Source organism: Peromyscus leucopus, chromosome 7 (genome assembly GCF_004664715.2).
Source record: "Peromyscus leucopus breed LL Stock chromosome 7, UCI_PerLeu_2.1, whole genome shotgun sequence".
Classification (NCBI taxonomy): Eukaryota; Metazoa; Chordata; class Mammalia; order Rodentia; family Cricetidae; genus Peromyscus; species Peromyscus leucopus.
In genome coordinates this window covers 72,889,391-72,907,374 of record NC_051069.1, presented here as the reverse complement: position 1 = coordinate 72,907,374, position 17,984 = coordinate 72,889,391, and the positions used below count along the sequence as shown (strand labels likewise).

General features: G+C 44.7%; 1 protein-coding gene across 1 annotated transcript in view; it reads left to right on the top strand.

Annotated features, from left to right (window-relative positions):
* Positions 1 to 6,304: 6,304 nt before the first annotated feature.
* Positions 6,305 to 17,984, top strand: part of Elovl4 (ELOVL fatty acid elongase 4) — a 31,541-nt gene continuing 19,861 nt past the window's right edge. Inside the window, exon 1 of the mRNA XM_028875485.2 lies at positions 6,305 to 6,425. Within this exon, the coding sequence (XP_028731318.1) occupies positions 6,326 to 6,425 (100 nt within the window). The 5' untranslated portion in view covers positions 6,305 to 6,325. The remainder of the gene's footprint in view (positions 6,426 to 17,984) is intronic.

Genomic DNA, 17,984 nt, shown 5'->3' with positions numbered 1-17,984 from the left:
CCTCGAACTCACAGAGATCCGCCTGGCTCTGCCTCCCGAGTGCTGGGATTAAAGGCGTGTGCCACCACCGCCCGGCTGTATCAGAATTATTAACTCAATCCACTGTGGGAAACAGAAGATACTGACTATAGAAAGTCAATTTGCCTTAGTTTTTTTAAAAGTGTTTTTTTATTTTTTGAGAATTTCATACAGTATAATTTGATCATACCCTTTCTCCTTTCCCCTTTCCCAACTTTTCTCAGTTCATCCCTAACCTACCCAACTTAATGGTCTTTATCCCTCCAACAAAACAAAACAAAAACAACTAAAATCAAACACACACACACACACACACACACACACACACACACACACACAATCATGGAGTTCAATATGTGTTGACCAATTACTCCTGAGCATGGGGTCTACCCTGGAGTATGGTTGGTTGATATGCCTAGAGTCTTGGTGAAGGGTGGGGCTTTGTGCCCACTTCCCCTCCTTCATTGTAGAGATTTCATGTTTTGAACTTGTGCATGTTTGTGCATGTAGTCAGGGTCTTTGCGAGTTCATATGTACATCTGCCTTGTTGTGTCTGGAAAACACTATTTTCTTGAAGTTGTCCACCACTTCTGGCTCTTACGGTATTTTTACTCTCTATTCTACATAGATCCCTGAGTCTTGGGGGGAAAGGAATGATAAAGACATCCAATTTAGGATTGAGTGCTCCAATATCACTCACTCTCTGTGCATTGTTCACTTGTGGGTCTCCATGTCAATTATCATCTATTGCACAAAGAAATGTTTCTGATGAAGGTTCAGCAATGCACTGACCTATGCGTATAGCAATATATCATTAAGAGTGGCTTTATCGGTGTGTTCATTTAGCAGAAAAATTGTAGTGGGTATTTCCCTAGGGCCATTGACCTATCTAGTCTTAGTTTCTTGACCTCATTAAGATGATCGGGTATGAGTTCTATCTTATGGAGGGGCTTGAAAAATAAATACAATAAAAAAGTTATTGGTTACCCCAACAACATTTGTGCCATTATTGCATCAATGGGCATATCTTGAAAAGCAGGTTGCTATTCCAGCTCGCAGGGTTCATAGCTGAGTGAGACTGATGATTACCTTTCTCCTCTAGTATCGTGAATAGCATCTTCTAGCACTATGAATGCTAGCCAGTAGGGCTGGGGGGTGAATCTTCCAGTTGAATGCTAGCTTGATTTTTTCATGTCCTATTACATTAAGAACATGCTGTCTTCAGTAACAGGGTCTTATTGTCAGCTTGTGGAGACTAAGAGATGGTAATGCCATTTTGCCTTAGTCATATTGATTATTTATTTTGGTCAGCAAATTATACTCTGATCCCATTCAGTGAGGCTTTTATGAGATAAGGAAGACAAGGAGTTAGGTATGAGGTAACCAAAAAAGGTTGTATATTGATGACTATGTCTCATGGTTAGATAAGAAATTAGATATGAGCCAGGCAGTAGTGGCACATGCCTTTAATCCTAGTACTTTGGAGGCAGAGGCAGGTGGATCTCTGAGTTTAAGGCCAGCTTGGTCTACAGAGTGAGTTCCAGGACATCCAGGACTACATAGAGGAACTCTGGATTGAAAACCAAATTAATAAATAAGCAAATAAATAAGTAAGTAAGTTAGATGTGAGGGAATTAAAGGAAGTTCTAGCTGGATCTTGACAGATGTGTCTACTGACAGAATGTCTCATTCTGGCTAAATATCCTTGAATCTGCAATTAGGTTCTTTTTGACATATTAAAAATGAAGGCACCAGGGCACTTTCCAAATTGATATACATGGATACTAATGAAGAGTCTGCATCTTCAAAAGACCCTAACTTTTAAAAATAATATTTATGTTGTTGTTTTGATATCCCTACCCCATTGTGGCATTTCAAGAGGATTATGGGAGGAATTACCCTAAAAGGGTAATAATCCACCATGATTTGGTAGGGGAAGAATGGGTCATCTTACCCCAGTGAATATGCTACCCACTTCAGAAATATTTATACAAAGTACTTCCACACCACACTTGAGGTCAGTCTGTTCTAATCTCTGTATGGAGTGCACTATTCTCTTTGGCCTGCTTTGTTAAATAAGCTCCGGTTGAAACTGTCGGTGCCTTCTCTGAATTCTTTCTTTTAAGAAGAACCAGTGGAAACCTTCACCTGATAGCAGTTCTCAGTATTTTGTAACATAGCTACATTCTTCTGTGGCAGCCTGTATTCACTCATTTACCTCCTAAAGGGCATTTTGTCTGTTTGCTGCACGCAGTGATTATAAGGAAAACTGCTACAAATACCTGTGGGAAGGATAAATGCACTTTTCTTTAGCTAACTTTCCATTAGTGTGAATATTTGAAGGTACAGTATCACATGCCTTCTGGGTTCAACGGTCTTAGCAGAAATGGTGTTTGTAATTTGATACAAACATCCCGCTAACTCCATGGGAGTTAGTCAGTCCTGAGAAAGTTTCCTTTCTCCAGTCTGCTCCCCTTTTGTGTGGTTTGCTGTCAGGAGTCACAATGCTGCATGTGTCATTCTTTGCTTTGGACACATAAATGTATTTCTTGCTCAAGTGAAAATTGGTTTTGAAAGGACCAGGCAGATGCCGTAACAGGCTGCTCAGTCTTCTCTCAGAGATCAGGCCTCAATTTCAGTTTCCTGAGACTTAAGCAAGCAGTTCTGGGAGGGCTATGACATAGTCCTTGCAGTAGCTCTCTTTCTGCATGTACTCTGACTGTTCAAGGTTCAGCTAGTTGTTTACTGCCTGGTACCCCTCACTGACTTAGAGCTACATGCATGGGTCAATGTGAACGTGCGAGGCCAGCCAGACCTCGTGGCAGCTCAAGGACAGAGCCTGGACCACTGAGCCAGCCCCCACAGTCAGTATGTGCTAGGCCAGCCAGCCCCCATGGCAGCTCAAGGACAGAGTCTGGGACTTGCCCAGGCCTGCCCCCAAAATGATAATTGTAACCCCCAACCAGTAAATTCAAAGGTTACATACCCTCACCCAATCATATGACGCCAAGGCTTGTACCATCCTGCTTGTGGTTTTTCTCTTTAAAAACCCATCACCCTGAGAGCTCAAGGCCGTCCTCCTTTACCTGGCTAGCCAGCGTGTTGGATGCGGGCCAAGCCTGGGCTTGCTTGTTATCAATAAACCCCAGAGTGTTTTGCATTGGATATCGGCTCTGTGGTGGTCTTGCTTGGGGGGGGGGTGTCTCAACATGTGGCCACAATAGTTTCACCTGAGAATAAATAACTTAAATTTTAAAAAGAGCTGTGTGCTCTTGTTGGTTTTAGAAAATGTACTTGCATATGGCCACAACAAAACAACAACAACAACAAAACCAGCCTTGAACCACTGCCCTCCGGACAGACCTAGGCTCCTTTGAAAAGTCCTACTCCCAGAAGGCCTCCATAGGATTCGAGATGGAGGAAAGAGCCATAGAGCCAGCCCTGTGCAGGGTTTGAGATGGACAGACGTTTTTAAGTCAGAGTCACTAGGTCTGTCACATCTAACTAAATCCAACTATAAGCAACTGCTCCCATCCTTTGATTAGAAAATTCTTCTACCAGACATATATCCCAGCTCATTGCTCTTACCTGTCTTCCATACATCCTAGGCATGGGCGTAATTTCGCCAATTTCTTTGCCCTCTTGTGATAAGGATGACTTTACTCCAGTTTCTAATGCTTTGTTCTTCGTTTCCATTTGAGATGTCATCAAAACGGCCCATGTTGTCTGTATTTCCATCAACGTTATGCTAGTGACCACTTAGGTAATCCCTATGCAGACAGACATTCTTCCCTGAGTTCTTGCCTCTGCATCACACTGCTCTAAATGTCCCCAGGAAAGCTAGATTGTATGGCTAATCCTCGAAACTCTTCCAGTCTCTATCCATTACCCTACTCCAAATCCACTTCCACATTTCCAGGTATCTATAACAGCCACAGCCCCATTTCTCAGTATTTTCTCTCAGTCTATTTCACGATGCTGCAAAAGAGTACCGAAGACTAAGTGAGTTATGAGGAACACAGGTTTATTTTTTTAGAGTCCTGAAAACTAGGAGGCCCAAGATCAGGCCCCTAGGTCTGGTGAGCGTCCCCCCACTCCCCTACCCCCTGGTTTCACTCCATAGTAAAAAAGTAGACAACCAAGAAGTATTTATTGTGAGAGACCAAACTCGCAATTTAAAATGCTTTTAAATAACATTAATCTATTCATGAAGGTGGAGTCCTCATGCCCTACACAATTCCCTGTAAGATTCACATTTATCCTTCGCTGTATTGGGGATTAAGTTCTAACACAGGAACTTTGAGGGGTCTGTTCAAACCGCAGCAGCAGGCTTCGGTTTTGGACAGTCATTGGAATTCGTAAACTGCTTGTGAATGGACTATAATCTTTCATGCCAGGTAGTAGCTCAAGACTGGATACTCCCTAAGACTCTGTGTCTTCTTCGTATGCTTGAACAGTTCATAAGTATAAATAGAAAAGACCATGCTCCCAAGTAAGGCAGACAAAGTGATAAAGCACAGTTGCCATTCCTAATTTAACATTGATCATGGTTTCCTTATGTGACAAGCGCCCCCTAGTGAATAAGGAGCTTAAACTGGCCTCCCTGGTAGAAGAGGGTACCAATGAAATACTTCAATAAAACTGCTTTAATAATCTCACATGACATTACATAAGCAAAGATGGCAAGGTTTGGTGAGGTGAGGGTAGGAATCTGTTCTCCTTAAAAACATTCAAGACCCCAAGACAACAGAGAGGTCGCAATCAATATTATAAGCAAAGGGAAAACTAGCTCTCACTCAGGTTACCAAAGGAAAGGAGACTTGATTAGAATAGCTTACGGTTTCTAGAATCGTAACTAGGAATCGAGACTTGAGAAATTCTTCAGAGAAACTTCGGTTTGGAAAGTAGGTGTGCCAAATTAATAAATCATACCACATTGCCATGGAGGCCTGTGTTATACAACAAATCAGTTACTTTTAATTACATTTTCTCCCTGAAGCTCTTTGTACTTATATAACTCCCATTATGCTCTGAAAGTGGTGTGGGTTATAATTTTGTCACCATAAATATTTACGACTTGCTATTTAGAGCACCGAGTTAGGGCTCAAGTAGTACTCATGTTAACAGTGTCAGACATCTGACTCGGTGGCCTTTAAAATAAGCATTCTAAATCAACAGGTCGAGAAAAGTTGAAACAGAAGCAGGTGGCACGTCTGAATCAAGAGCAGATGAAATTGTTATTGGACCATTCACAAAAATCTTCTTTATGTCAGAAACTGTCAAATTTATATAGTGTAATTTTTTAAATTACTTTTCACAGACGTGGCCTCTTCTATTGTCTCCCATCTTATCTGAGCTACCCCCCACCCCAATGAAAAAAACATTACTTGGCCCTCTTCTCTGCAGTCAGTTGCTCTTTGTCTCCTGACAGCATCATCCTTTGAGATTGACCAAGCTGACTTCTCAACTTATTCTTACGCCTCCCTCTTCTCTGAACTACCGGTAGCCTAATTCGGCACAATCACATTGCTTAGATGGGTCCATGTTCGTGGAGTCCACTGTTCCAGTAGACGCAAGGGTTTAACTATACGCTAATGTATTTAGGGGATGATCACGGACTACTGCTACAGCTACTGTCACATGGAGGCAAATGACATTCCTTGTCTGGATGACAAGCACGTGCCAAAGGCGAAGACAGCAAAAAAGCACAAGTGAAATGGAGGTGAATGACAGGCAGGGACCAGAAACGCCTCGCCCACTCATGTTTGTCCACGAACTCCCCTTCTTTTCGGTCCAGTTTCCCACGATGCATCCGGCGGAGCAGAGGTAACCGTGGGCGAGCAGGAAAGGAGGGCACAGACGCGGGGAGGTGGACTGGGTACGAGGTGTCCCCCTCCGGCGCTCTCGCGGCCCGCGTGGCGGCCTGGGGGTGGGGGGGGCGGCCTTAGTGCGCCTGCGCAGTCCGGCCACCACTCGCGACCGCAGCATCCCCGCGCCCGGGGCGAGAGGAGGCGACGCCCCGCCCCGCGCGGCCACGTGATGAGGGCGAGGGGATTGGAGCTGCAGCAGCGCGCGGCGACAGAGAGGAGCAGCGCTGGGCGCTCGCGACGGGTCCTCCTCCTCCTCCTCCTCCTCTGCCGCCCTCGGCCTTCTTGTCGCCGCTGCTCTCCGCTGCTCGCCGCCTGCATCCCCAGCCGCGGCACCGGGAGGAGGAGGAGACGCCGCTGCCAGCAGGGTCCCCGCTGCAGCCGCCCACCGTCCTTCGGGGCCTCTCTTCTCGCCGCGGCTCGCACCTCTCCGCGCCACGATGGGGCTGCTGGACTCACAGCCCGGCAGTGTCCTGAACGCGATGTCCACTGCGCTCAACGACACCGTGGAGTTCTACCGCTGGACGTGGTCCATCGCAGGTACAGGCAAGGGGCCTCACCCATCCTCGATGGGTGCTCTGCGGGCTGCCTACGACGCAGACGTCAGTCCCCGGCCTCAGCGCCAGGCAAGGCCCGGCGCCCCGCACCCGGCGCTCTGAGTCTGTTGGGGCGCCGGGCCCCCGCAGATGGGGCGCGGGCGCCGCGGTTGTGCACTGGTTAATCAGATGCGAACGTTAAGGCGTCCTCCTCCCTCCCCCCACTTTCCCCATCTCATTAGCTTCGCGGATGCAGGAGCTGACTTATCAGATGCTGCCGGTGCAGCCAAGGAACCACCGCGCCCTGACGCCCTCATTTCCCAAGCTCGCCTCATACTCTCTTATGTACTGACACTCCTTGTAGAAAGAGAGGCCTGGAGACGGAGGAGGGCTCCGATTGTACCTGACTCTGCTATTTGAGTTTCTTGAAGGATTTGACAAAATGCTCATATATTCCTTCATTTAGCTAACCTCTCTGTAGTATAATTTCAACCGAAAAGTAAAATACCATTAGTTAGCTCTCCGAAGAACGTTAGTTTTTGTGGCTCCCCAGTAGCAAATCTGTTAGGCGCCTGACTGATGGTGATGGCTTTGCGCAGTGCAGTGCCGCCACGGGGAGGGGGAGGAAGGCAGTCATTGAGAAGGGGGTCTCTGCAGCAGCACCTAGAGGATGGCCCAGAAGCCTACATAAGTACAGCATACTGAAATTAGCCAACTTTCCCCTTAACTCTTCAGCTTGTGGGGCAGGACTGTCATTTGGGTGACTTACGGAGTTTTCCTAGGAGAAGTGATTGTAACATAAATGTTCACGTTTTACCATTTCTTCATTTGCTTTTAAAAGTTTTTAAATTCTTAAGCATCAAGTTGAAAGGATTCTAGGAATGGTTTTGTGGTGTAAATTTTTGTTGCCCCTTTGCAGTGTGACTTTGTATCCTGGCAGCGGAGGAGGTTAGCAATATAGGTTAGGATAGCTGTCCTCTTTAGAAATGAAAAGTTTCTTTTGTAGTTTTTGTGTTTGTTGCTAGGGCAAACGAGACAGTGTGTTATAGCATGAATACAGTGTGACATTTGAGGTATATGCTGTGGACAAAATGCTTGCTGGAATTGTTTCTGTATGAGACAAACGATTTTTTTTTTTTTTTTTGACATGGAGGCTTCATTGACTTGTTTAGAAAAGCGCGATATTTCTCCGGAGATCACAAATTTGACACTAGGAGAGGCAGCTGTAGTTCCCAAGCATCACAGCTGGAGAGGGCTTAAAGACAGTTGAAATGGGACATTTCTTTCTTGAGTTTTCCTTTAAGGCTATCATACTGATACCTGCAGTACCTGGGGAAGAAGCACCCTTCCCTTCATCTCTTGTGATACTGCGCTGAACATTGCATCAGAGCATCCCCTTACACAACTGTGCAGAGCTGAACATCAGACATGCTCGCTGACAGGTGACAACATGGTTGAGGTCCTCCAGCTGCCTTGCAACCAGAGCCACACCTAGGAGTTCCCAGTCCTGTCTCTCAGCTCCTTCCTATCCTGGAGCGTTCTCATCTCCCAGGCCTCAGAAAGAAAAGTTGAGAGCAGAGCTAGAACATACCTTCCTGTAGTGGTTCAGTGAAAAAGATCGTGAATGGAGTTGGAAGTTTTGTGTGTCCACTCAAGTGAAAGCTTGCTCATATGCTTTGAGGGACCTATAAAATAGTAAACTTTCATGGACCAGGCTTGAGAAATGAGTAGACACAGGGACACTCAAGTGACCTCTTACTAGCAGGTCAGTGGGAAGATATTCATCCATGCTCTTGACTATCCACTTACGAAACCTGAGACTGCTTCCTTGCTTCTGCAATGAGCTGCCTCGTGCAGGCAGAAGTGCTCCTTAACCCACGAGGTGTGCTCCGTAACCCACCAGAGGCTCAGTGGCTAGAGTCTGTTCGGCCTTGCTGCAGCATAAGGAGGACCATTGTTCGGGCTTTTTTGTTTGTTTGTTTGTTTGTTTTGCTTTCACATCAGGAGCTCCTGTGACGCTTCCCTGACACTTCCATGTGTTCCATGTTCCTTCTGGGAACCAGGTTCCCTTGCCCCCTTCCAATAACATTTATTTCTGCCATGAATATCGGAAGTCTGGCTAAGGGGGCAACAGAGTAGGAAGGGAGGCATAGCCAGTGATGTTGAAGAAAAGTGGATGAGTCAGATGTTTGGAAAGAGGGAAAAAAAATGGGTGGGAGACAGGGATGCTCTTGAGAAATGGTGCGGAGTCTGTTGAAAGGCTGCCATTATTCAGGAAGAGCAAGCTGAGCTAGGCGCCATGCCCTGAGTGCCTCATTGTAGGTGTATGCTGGTTTCTTTTCCTTTTACTAGTTCCTTGGGCTTTTCTCTTCCTGAAGCTCCTCCTCAGGCACAAGTAAAGGAGTTCTGTGTTTGCGTTGTTGTAATAAGGTTACAGGTTTGTCAAGTCTATCTGACAGCCTAAGACATTTTTGCTTAGAACAAATAGCTCCTGGTAAAATGTAATTTCGAACTCTTCTGTCAGTTGATGTGTTTTAGGAAAACACAGCCAAAGGGAGGTCTACACACTGGGCTTTTCAACAGCATTTATCTAGCAAACAACGGATTTCTGTGCTCACAGAAACAGTGTCACTCTTATTGTATCATTATCATTTTATATGTGGAAATTTAAGATTTAAAAGACTGTACTTAAAAAAAAATCCAGTACAAATAAACTTGAATGTCCTAAAGTAAGCATTTAGATGCGTGCAACAGGAAAGTTACTCTCATTTATATTGGAGGAGAGCATGGACTGATGGGAAACTTCACTCCAGTTGCCCCTCTTGGAGTTACAGCTCTGATGCCTTTGCATTTGTTTTTTTCTTCTCTGACTTTGAATGTGTGAAAATGATTAGACTCAAAGAGTGTAACTAGTTAAACTCATATACAAAACTTTAAACTGACACATCTCAACAGCCTACCCTTCTGTTAAGTGCTACATTGTTCACTTTATCCATTGCTGCCCTTTTCCTTCTGAGTGCTTAGTTACCTCGCAGACCATGGGTACTTGTTTATGTGTCACTGAAGTTAGAACATACACAGCCGGCTTCTTGAGTTCACTTTGCAAGAGGCAGAAAGCAAAGAGGATGAGAAGAGTGGCGAATAGGAGGGAGGGTGTTCCCTATAAGATATGAGAGCCTTAGGAAGCCAAGCTTGCTTCGTATAAGCAAATGCACTTGGGTCACATATAGTTCTTTATTGCACACGTCCTTGCCATGCAGAATACAGATCAGGGAGAGAGGCCATTAGCCACAAACGTAGGAAGTCTAGGGCAATCACTGCTATTCTGCGCACCCTCCCCCCCCCGAAATCCTGGTTTGAGGGCCTCGGGACAATCAGAAGAGTTCTTCTCTGCTGTTATCTCGTGTCCCCACCCTGTGTGTCAGTCGTGAATGGCGAAAGCAGCAGACCGACTGGCTCTGCTTTCTGAGCATTTGATCAGTTTCCCACACGTTCCTTACCCCGGCAGGGAGTGAGCTGATGGGAACAGTCAGAAAATGTTTGAGTTGGTAGACCAGGGCAAAGGTGCCAACAGCAAAGGGCACAGGGGCTGAGCTGGGAACTGAACCAGGGAAACTGGGACTGTGAAAGGACCAGTGAGTCATTTAAGCCTGCTGTGGGAGGGGATGCTTAATTCAGCCTTAGTAAACTGGAGTCAGAGGAGGTTAGCCTATGGCTTGCTAGGCTGCAGAGGAGGCAGACAGGTTTTCAGTGTTGTACAGCGTGTTGATATTCATTTCATTTGATATAGTTAATGTGTAGTTTTCATCTGTGTTCATTTCTAAAGTAGGCTTTGTGTTTGGATTAGTCTGGGAAATATGTATATGTGTGTGTACACACACACACACACACACACACACACATTAGAACAGACATTTTAAGTTCTGGACATCTGATACAAAGCAATCTCTCTCTCTCTCTCTCTCTCTCTCTCTCTCTCTCTCTCTCTCTCTCTCTCTCTCTCTCTCTCTCTCTCTCTCTCTCTCCACCTCTGTCTTTGCAAGGGATTGGGGTTGAGGTATGGTCTTGATATGTGAACCAGGCCAGCTCTGAACTCAGTGTAGCTCAGGCTAGCCTCAAGATCTTCATGTGTTCACCTCTCAAGTACTGTGATTACAGGCTTGCACAGTGGCATGAAAACAAGTGTGGAATATGGCCAGCTTCTGGACTCTCCCCTGGCCAGTGTTGTTCTTGAAGTCTTGTCTCATAGCCTCCCTGAAGCTTCTGGGGAGCTCACACAGCTTTAGGGGGATTGGTAGGTTGATATTTTTCCTTTACCCCAGTCTGACTTGATAGAGTACACCCTTGGACTTAAATGGCTGATACTCCTGTACCTTCTCCATCCACAGCTTATAGCAAAACACCCCTCATGGGCAGATCCTGGCGGGGCAAACAGTGGGGTTCTGAGACTGTTTTCAGGACATTTTTATGTGGTTAGAGTCTTTCAATTAGGGTGACAGGGTGACAGGTCTTGGACAATGGTTTTGTGGTCTTGTAAGGGACAAAGTACTGGGTCATAGTTTTGAACATTCAATATTTTGTTTTTCCTTAAGTCATGTAATAATGTCACCTGTGAATGATTTAACATGAGTATGGTTTTTCATCTGAGCCATGACTCTAGAATTAAGGATATGTTTCCACGCAGACAGGAGTTATTTAATGAATTTCATCATTCCTCACTTTCAGTGCCCCCTTTTTTCCAGATATTACATTTCACCTACAAAATAAGCCAAGATTTTTTTCTATATCAGAGTCTATTATTTAAAAATCATATGGGTTTTGAACTTAGAAATGAGAAGGAGGGAAATACATAGCTTCTGGATTAGCTTTCTATTGTGCTTGGGCTGTATTTCTCTACCCACAGGCCTGCAGCTCTGGCCAGCTTGGTTAAGTCCCTGGTCCTCCAGTAAATAGAATGCCTGCCCATCTCTCTTTCTCCTTACAGCATTGCCTTGCTCGTATTCCTCTGCTTACCTCTCTCGATACCATATAGCTCTGCTTCCCAAACCATTACCTACAAGGCAGGCTGGAGCAACTGTGGGTCCATTGACATGAAACCCTGTCTTTAGCAACTGCTTGTCTGTTACCTTGAGCCATTCTTTTTTTTATGACTCTAGTCCTGAATTATATAAATCACCCTTGTGATCTGCCTCCTCATTTTATGGTTCCCCTTCAACATGCCCTAGAGAATCTCTCTCTTGCTCTCACACAAGTGGCAGAAGACAATTCCCTTAATCTAGCTTTGTTTTCCTTTTTTTTTTTTTTTTTTTTTTTGTTTGTTTGTTTGTTTGTTTTCGAGACAGGGTTTCTCTGTGTAGCTTTGTGCCTTTCCTGGAACTCACTCTGTAGCCCAGGCTGGCCTCGAACTCACAGAGATCCTCCTGGCTCTGCCTCCCAAGTGCTGGGATTAAAGGCATGTGCCACCACCACCCGGCTGTTTTCCATTTTTGAAAGAGAGTCTCACTGCTGTAGTTCAGTCTTTGACCTTGTGATTCTATCTCAGTCGGGTACCACCATACCTGGCAATCTCATATTTGGCAATCGCATATAATTTTGATTAGTGAAATGTTGTGCTAATACAGTTTTAGATGACACTAAATTATCAAAAGGTGCCCACCCACCTCCACATGTGTATGTGTGGGTATGGGGCAGGGTTGGAATTGAACTTCAGACCTCATATGTGCTAAGCAAGTGTTCTACCATTGAGTTTTATTCCCAGCCCCGCAGAAAGTTTTTTTTTTTTTTTTTTACAATTATCTTTATCAATCATAATTTCAGTTGGTGTCCACTAAATCTAATGAATAGACTATCAAATCATTTAGTAGCACATAACAGAGATACATAGTCAGATAGTCAATCATGTCTTCTCATTGTACATGCAGGAACATTGTGATGTGGGAGTTGAGGGCAGGGCTGGGGTTCAGGTGGCCCGGCTTCAGTCACAAGGCTACTGCTGCTGAGTGTGAGAGTTTGGACAAGTCCCTTTCACCTCAACATTTCCACCTGTAAATTCCGAGGACTAAATTAGAAAATAATCTTTTTCGATCTTCCTGGACCCATAGTTCTGTTACATAGACCTCGCTGGCCTCTAACTCGCAGAGATCTGCCTGCCTCTGCCCCGAGTCCTGGGATGAAAGGTGTGCAGCGTCATGCCCAGCTGGATCCATAGTTCTGTATAGATGCTACTTTTCTGTTCTTTGAATAGAGAGGTCAATTTCAAAGACACACATGTCAATTATTAATCTGAAAATCTTTTTATGATTTAGGTGTTCTCCAAAACCCTTTTTAATACATCTCAATTAGTAAAAATAGTGGATTTGTAACTGGTCATTTTTACCTTGTCTTGCAAGAGCCAAGGAGAGGAATAGGGAAAGGGTAGAGGCACTGGGCAGCTACCTGAAACAGCACTGTGTGTGGCACGACATCATCATAGCTATTTAATTATCTCAGGAGTCCTTGAATAGCCATGAATGAATTAATTCACTAAAAACAGGGGCAGTAACAAAAAAATATAAAGTGATCTCAATTATGTTGTGTTTTTATCATGTGGTATGCCGTTTCTAAAGATGGCTCCTTATGTAGTCTGGGCAACTTATCAGTGTTTCTTTGTGTCCCTTTTCTTAAGGATTTAATTTATTTTTACTTGTGAGCATTGTGTGTGTGTGTGTGTGTGTGTGTGAGAGAGAGAGAGAGAGAGAGAGAGAGAGAGAGAGAGAGAGAGAGAGAGAGAGAGAGAGAGAACGAACCTTTGGGAGCCAGAAGAGGGAATCAGAACCCTTGGAGCTGGAGTCACAGGTGGTTGTGAGCTACCCATGTAGGTGCTGGAAATCTCAGTTCCTCTTCAAGAACAGCAAGTGCTCCCTAGCCACTGCCATCTATTCATCCCCAGGTCTCTTCTTGTTACCTGTACCACATGAAAATTGAACTATAGAGTACATGGCATCTATTGTCAGATCCTCTGTGTAATCCACTGTTGATCAAATTTTCATCTTCCCTAGAACAATAACTTAAATATGTCTAAACTGAAGATTTTTATCCATCCTTATTTTTCTTTAGAAAATACACAGTTTTGTGATTCTGAACTGGAACATTTGCAGGACTAAGCGTTTCTGTTTTCATTTTTATTTATCAAATGTAAACTCAGGCACACGTATGTGTACTAATGCATTTCACATTCTGGCCACTCCTTGTTGATGGTTGCATTGCACCATAGCTGAGGTAGGAGCAACTGGAATATGTCCACTGATGAGTGAGCTGATGCACGCAGCATGTAGCGTGGAGATAAAAGAATATTTTACATGTGGATGCCCCTAAGGAACTCCAACACAACAGGACAAAGATGTTCATCCTACTCACATGAGCTTTCTAAAGTAGCTAATAGAAATAGGAATTAAAACAGTGCTTGCCAGGTCCTGGAAAGAGAAGGAACTGGCTGGGGAACTGGTATTTGAAGAGGTAGTAAGTTTCCATTTTGCAATGTGAAACTAGTTGCGGGGACTGGCTGTCCATCATTATGAGTACGCTTGCTAACGCCGGTACGCACTTAACACAATTACTGTGGTAAATTCTCACACTCAGGAAAGTTCACTGGGACACCAAAAAAAAAAAAAAAAAAAAGAGAGAGAGAGAGAGACATGAAAGTGGATGGGGGTCTGTAGAAGTGAGAAGTAGGGATGAGAAAGGGAATGGGGGACTGTAATTAAAGACTATTGTATGCATGTATACAAGCATCAAAATGAAACCCATTATTATGTATAATTAATGAAAGCTAATAAAACATGGGCAAGAATTCCACACACTATAAAATTAATATAATGGCATTCCTAAACCTGACCTCTCTTCAGTATTGGTAAAACAAATGTGTCCCCCCCCCGTGTCCCCCATCTTCCCCCCCCGTCTCCCCCCGTCCCCGTGCACACCCCCCCCCCCCCCCCCCCCCCCCCGCTTAATGTAAAATGGCTTTTATAAAGGGAATACAAAGGTGTTGACTGACTTGAAGAAGTACCTGCTTGGCTAGCAAGCAGCAAGCAAGGAAGCAGAAAGTATGGCTTTGCATTTTGCTTTAGCCTTACAGCGATCCTGGAAGACTGGCTGGAACCTTTTATTTCCTTCCATATGCTTACAAGCCCCCAAGGTTCGTGGAAATGAGATAATGTACTGTCTCTACACAGCCTGATGCCCTTGATGTCATCACACTAGCCAAGAAAGAAGTTTCCATGCCTCTTACCTGTGCATCATTGTAGTTAATCTGTCTTCGTTATTACTTTGCCTATATAACATTAGTAAATCGACATTCCTGTAAGATACTAAATGTGACCAAAATCACAGACGACAACAACAAACAGCTAGAATGCTCAACGTTACTATTAGGTCTAGTGTATGAAATTAAACTAGGGGCTGAAAATGCTCAGCAGTTGCAAGGGCTGAGGTTCAATTCCTAGCACCTACATGGCATTGCACAACCCTCTGTAATTCCAGTTCCAGGGATCCAGTGCCCTGCTTCTGGTCTCTGTAGGCATCAGCCATGCGTGCGGTATACAGACATATATGTAGGCGAAACACACACATATTTTTAAAAATAAACTAAAAAGTGCTATTTTCTTAGATAAATCTATATGCTGACACTACATATGGGGATATATATTCAAGATATGAGACATGTACTCTAAGATGAAGTTGTCTTCCATCAGATGGAGTAGTTAGAACTGTTAAAAATTATATTCAGAATGATCGTGAGCTTGTTTGCCAAGAGCTACCAACTACTGTTAGTGAAAGTTCAGGATGGGATGGTATTTTGCCCAGTGGATGGTCAGTTTCTAGAACCGTTGAAGCCGAAGTGCCCCACCCCACACTCACACTACGCACATGCAGACACCCATGCACACACAGATGCAAATGCTACGAGCCCCTTAACAACTGGAAGCATCATTGTGATTTTCTTAAAGCTTTGAGATCATTGGCAGCGCTGAGTGACATTTGGACGGGTAAACCCCCAGACTAAGAGTTCATGAAACAGGGAAAGGAGGGAACTACTGCCTTCTGCTCTTGACTTCTAGGATATACAGCATCATGTCGTCTTTCAGACCTCTCTGTGGATCTAAATATTCTCCCCACTGCACATTTCCCTATCTCTCGAACTGGCTTTCACGGCTGTGCTAGCTTTTAAACTATGAGTCAGACTTTTAAACCCAGCAAACGATGAAGCTCACCGCCATCCGCGGACTCTGAGAGGCTGCAGTGGTGCTTCGTAACCCTGTCTATTCCATCGTCACAGCATCCCTTTACATTGAACTGTCTAGAGATGAAGGAAAGCTTAGAACCACAGGACTCGAGTCACAGAATGGGGATAGTAGGAGGATTTCTTCCCTAGGGTAGTTTCACTGTTATCACACAGCATTGCCCACCTCGTCATGTACCATGATGATTGGCTGTTTCCTGAGCACCAGGCACTGTAGCCAGTGCTTGGACTTTATTTATCTGTTTGCTTATTTATTGTAGCATTTTTGTTTTGTTTTGTTTGTTTGTTTTTTCAAGACAGGATTTCTCTGTGTAGTTTTGCACCTTTCCTGGAACTCGCTTTGGAGACCAGGCTGGCCTCGAACTCAGAGAGATCCGCCTGCCTTCGCCTCCCGAGTGCTGGAATTAAAGGTGTGTACCACCACCGCCCGGCCTGTTTTAGCATTTCTTAAAAACATTTTTTATTTATTTTACGTACCAACCACAGTCCCCCGACCCATCCCTCCTCTATCACATTTAATACTTAGATTCTTTCGGTTGGGTGCTATTGTTACCCTCATCTCAGAGAGGAAATTGACTTTCCCTGGATCATACACTTCACTTAACCCTCCCAAGTTAAAACTCAGTCTGAGCAGCCGCTAGCTTGTATCTCACAAGGAACCGCTTTCCCTTACCTTTTTTTTTTTTTCCTTTGTAGCTTCCAAAGCCATCCTTTCCTGCCTGTTGCAGGGAACCTCGTGCTTTTCTTCCCTTTCACTTTTATTATGATCGCTGTCTAGACTCACAACCCAAACGCCTTTCTCTCTGCTGTTTACCTTCTTTCTTCATCGAGCCCCCCCCCCCCCCCCCCCCCCCCGTGACTGTTACACAGCTGAGTTAGTAGACCAGTCCGAACTACTCTGAGGCCATCTGCTCCCTCCTGTCACCAGATACTCAACCCACCGTTGTTCTCTGGCTGGCAGAGGATCCCTTCCTCTCTGCCTGCCAACCGCTCTGCCCCCCTGCTGTGTGTCCCCACCTAGGTCTGTGTCTGGTCCACAGGGTGCATTTCCCATCCCCACTCCTGAGTGCGCAAGAGTTAAAACAGAAGTTCCTCCTATGGAAGGGGAAGAGGTTCTGAGGATCCTCAGTCCCACCTCAGCCCCCAACGCGGAACCATCCTCACTTTCTTGAGTGCCTCTCAGGGACCCGTCCTCTTCTGTCCAAGTCTTGAAAGTCCCATCCTAGGTTCTGCCTTACGTGGCTGACTTTGTACATTGAACATCCCGTGTGAGGGCAGAGACTAGAAGAGGCCTTCAGGGGACGCCGTGTTTACTCTCCATCACAGAGAGGAGACTGTTGATTAGTGAGAGGTAGAGGGAGACACAAGACCTTGAAATCAGCCTTCTGGGGGTGATTCCAACATGCCTGTGATTCTGTAGAGTGAAACGTAGCTTTTGTTTTGTGTAAAGAGAAGTCGACAGGAACTCCTCCAGGAGTGGTAGCACACAGGCGTTTAAGCCTGGCGCTCTGCAGGCAGTGGCAGGCTGAGGTCCATGAGTCTGAAGCCAGCCTGGTCCATAGAGTGACCTTATTTGCAGCTATCGGGTTTAGTTATTGATGAAGGATGGTGTGTTTTGAGAGTTCCCTTGAGGACATTGTTCTGACGTCTTGAATAAACTCCCCAAAGCTAGTCTGGTTAGTGGTCATTAGACTTGTGTTTTTCTTTTGATGATGGCAGATCACACAGATATAGATGCTGTTAGAAGAAAAGAGAAGTGGCTGATTTTTCCAGGTAGACTCAAGAACCAAATCAATTTTTTTTTTTTTTTTTTTGGTGGCATGATGTGGATTCTGAGTTAATGCTCCTGGCTAAGGCATGAGGTTCTGTTTCCTCCCAGTTCCAGGTGACTGGGACTTGACTGGTACATGGATCACACTTTAATAGAAAAGGAATAGAGTATTGCTGCTTTCCTCTGCAATCTCACACTGTTCAATACTGTGGAAAAATAGAAGCATTAAATGAGCTTAAGTTATTAATTTGAAAATCAAATAAATGGGGGAGCATGCCTGTAATCCAGCACCTCCCCATCCCTGCCACAGCCCTCTGAATCTATGTTACTTATGCAGTCCAGGTTGGGAATGTGTCTTTTTTTTTTTTTTTTTTTTTTTTTTTTTTTTTTTTTTTTTTTTTTTTTTTTTTGCCTCAGCATCTTGATTAGCTGGGACTATGGGTGTGTGCCACACCCTGGGATCCAGTTCTTCTGGATGTGAGTCTTATCTTTTGCCCAAATTTTGTGCTCCTCTG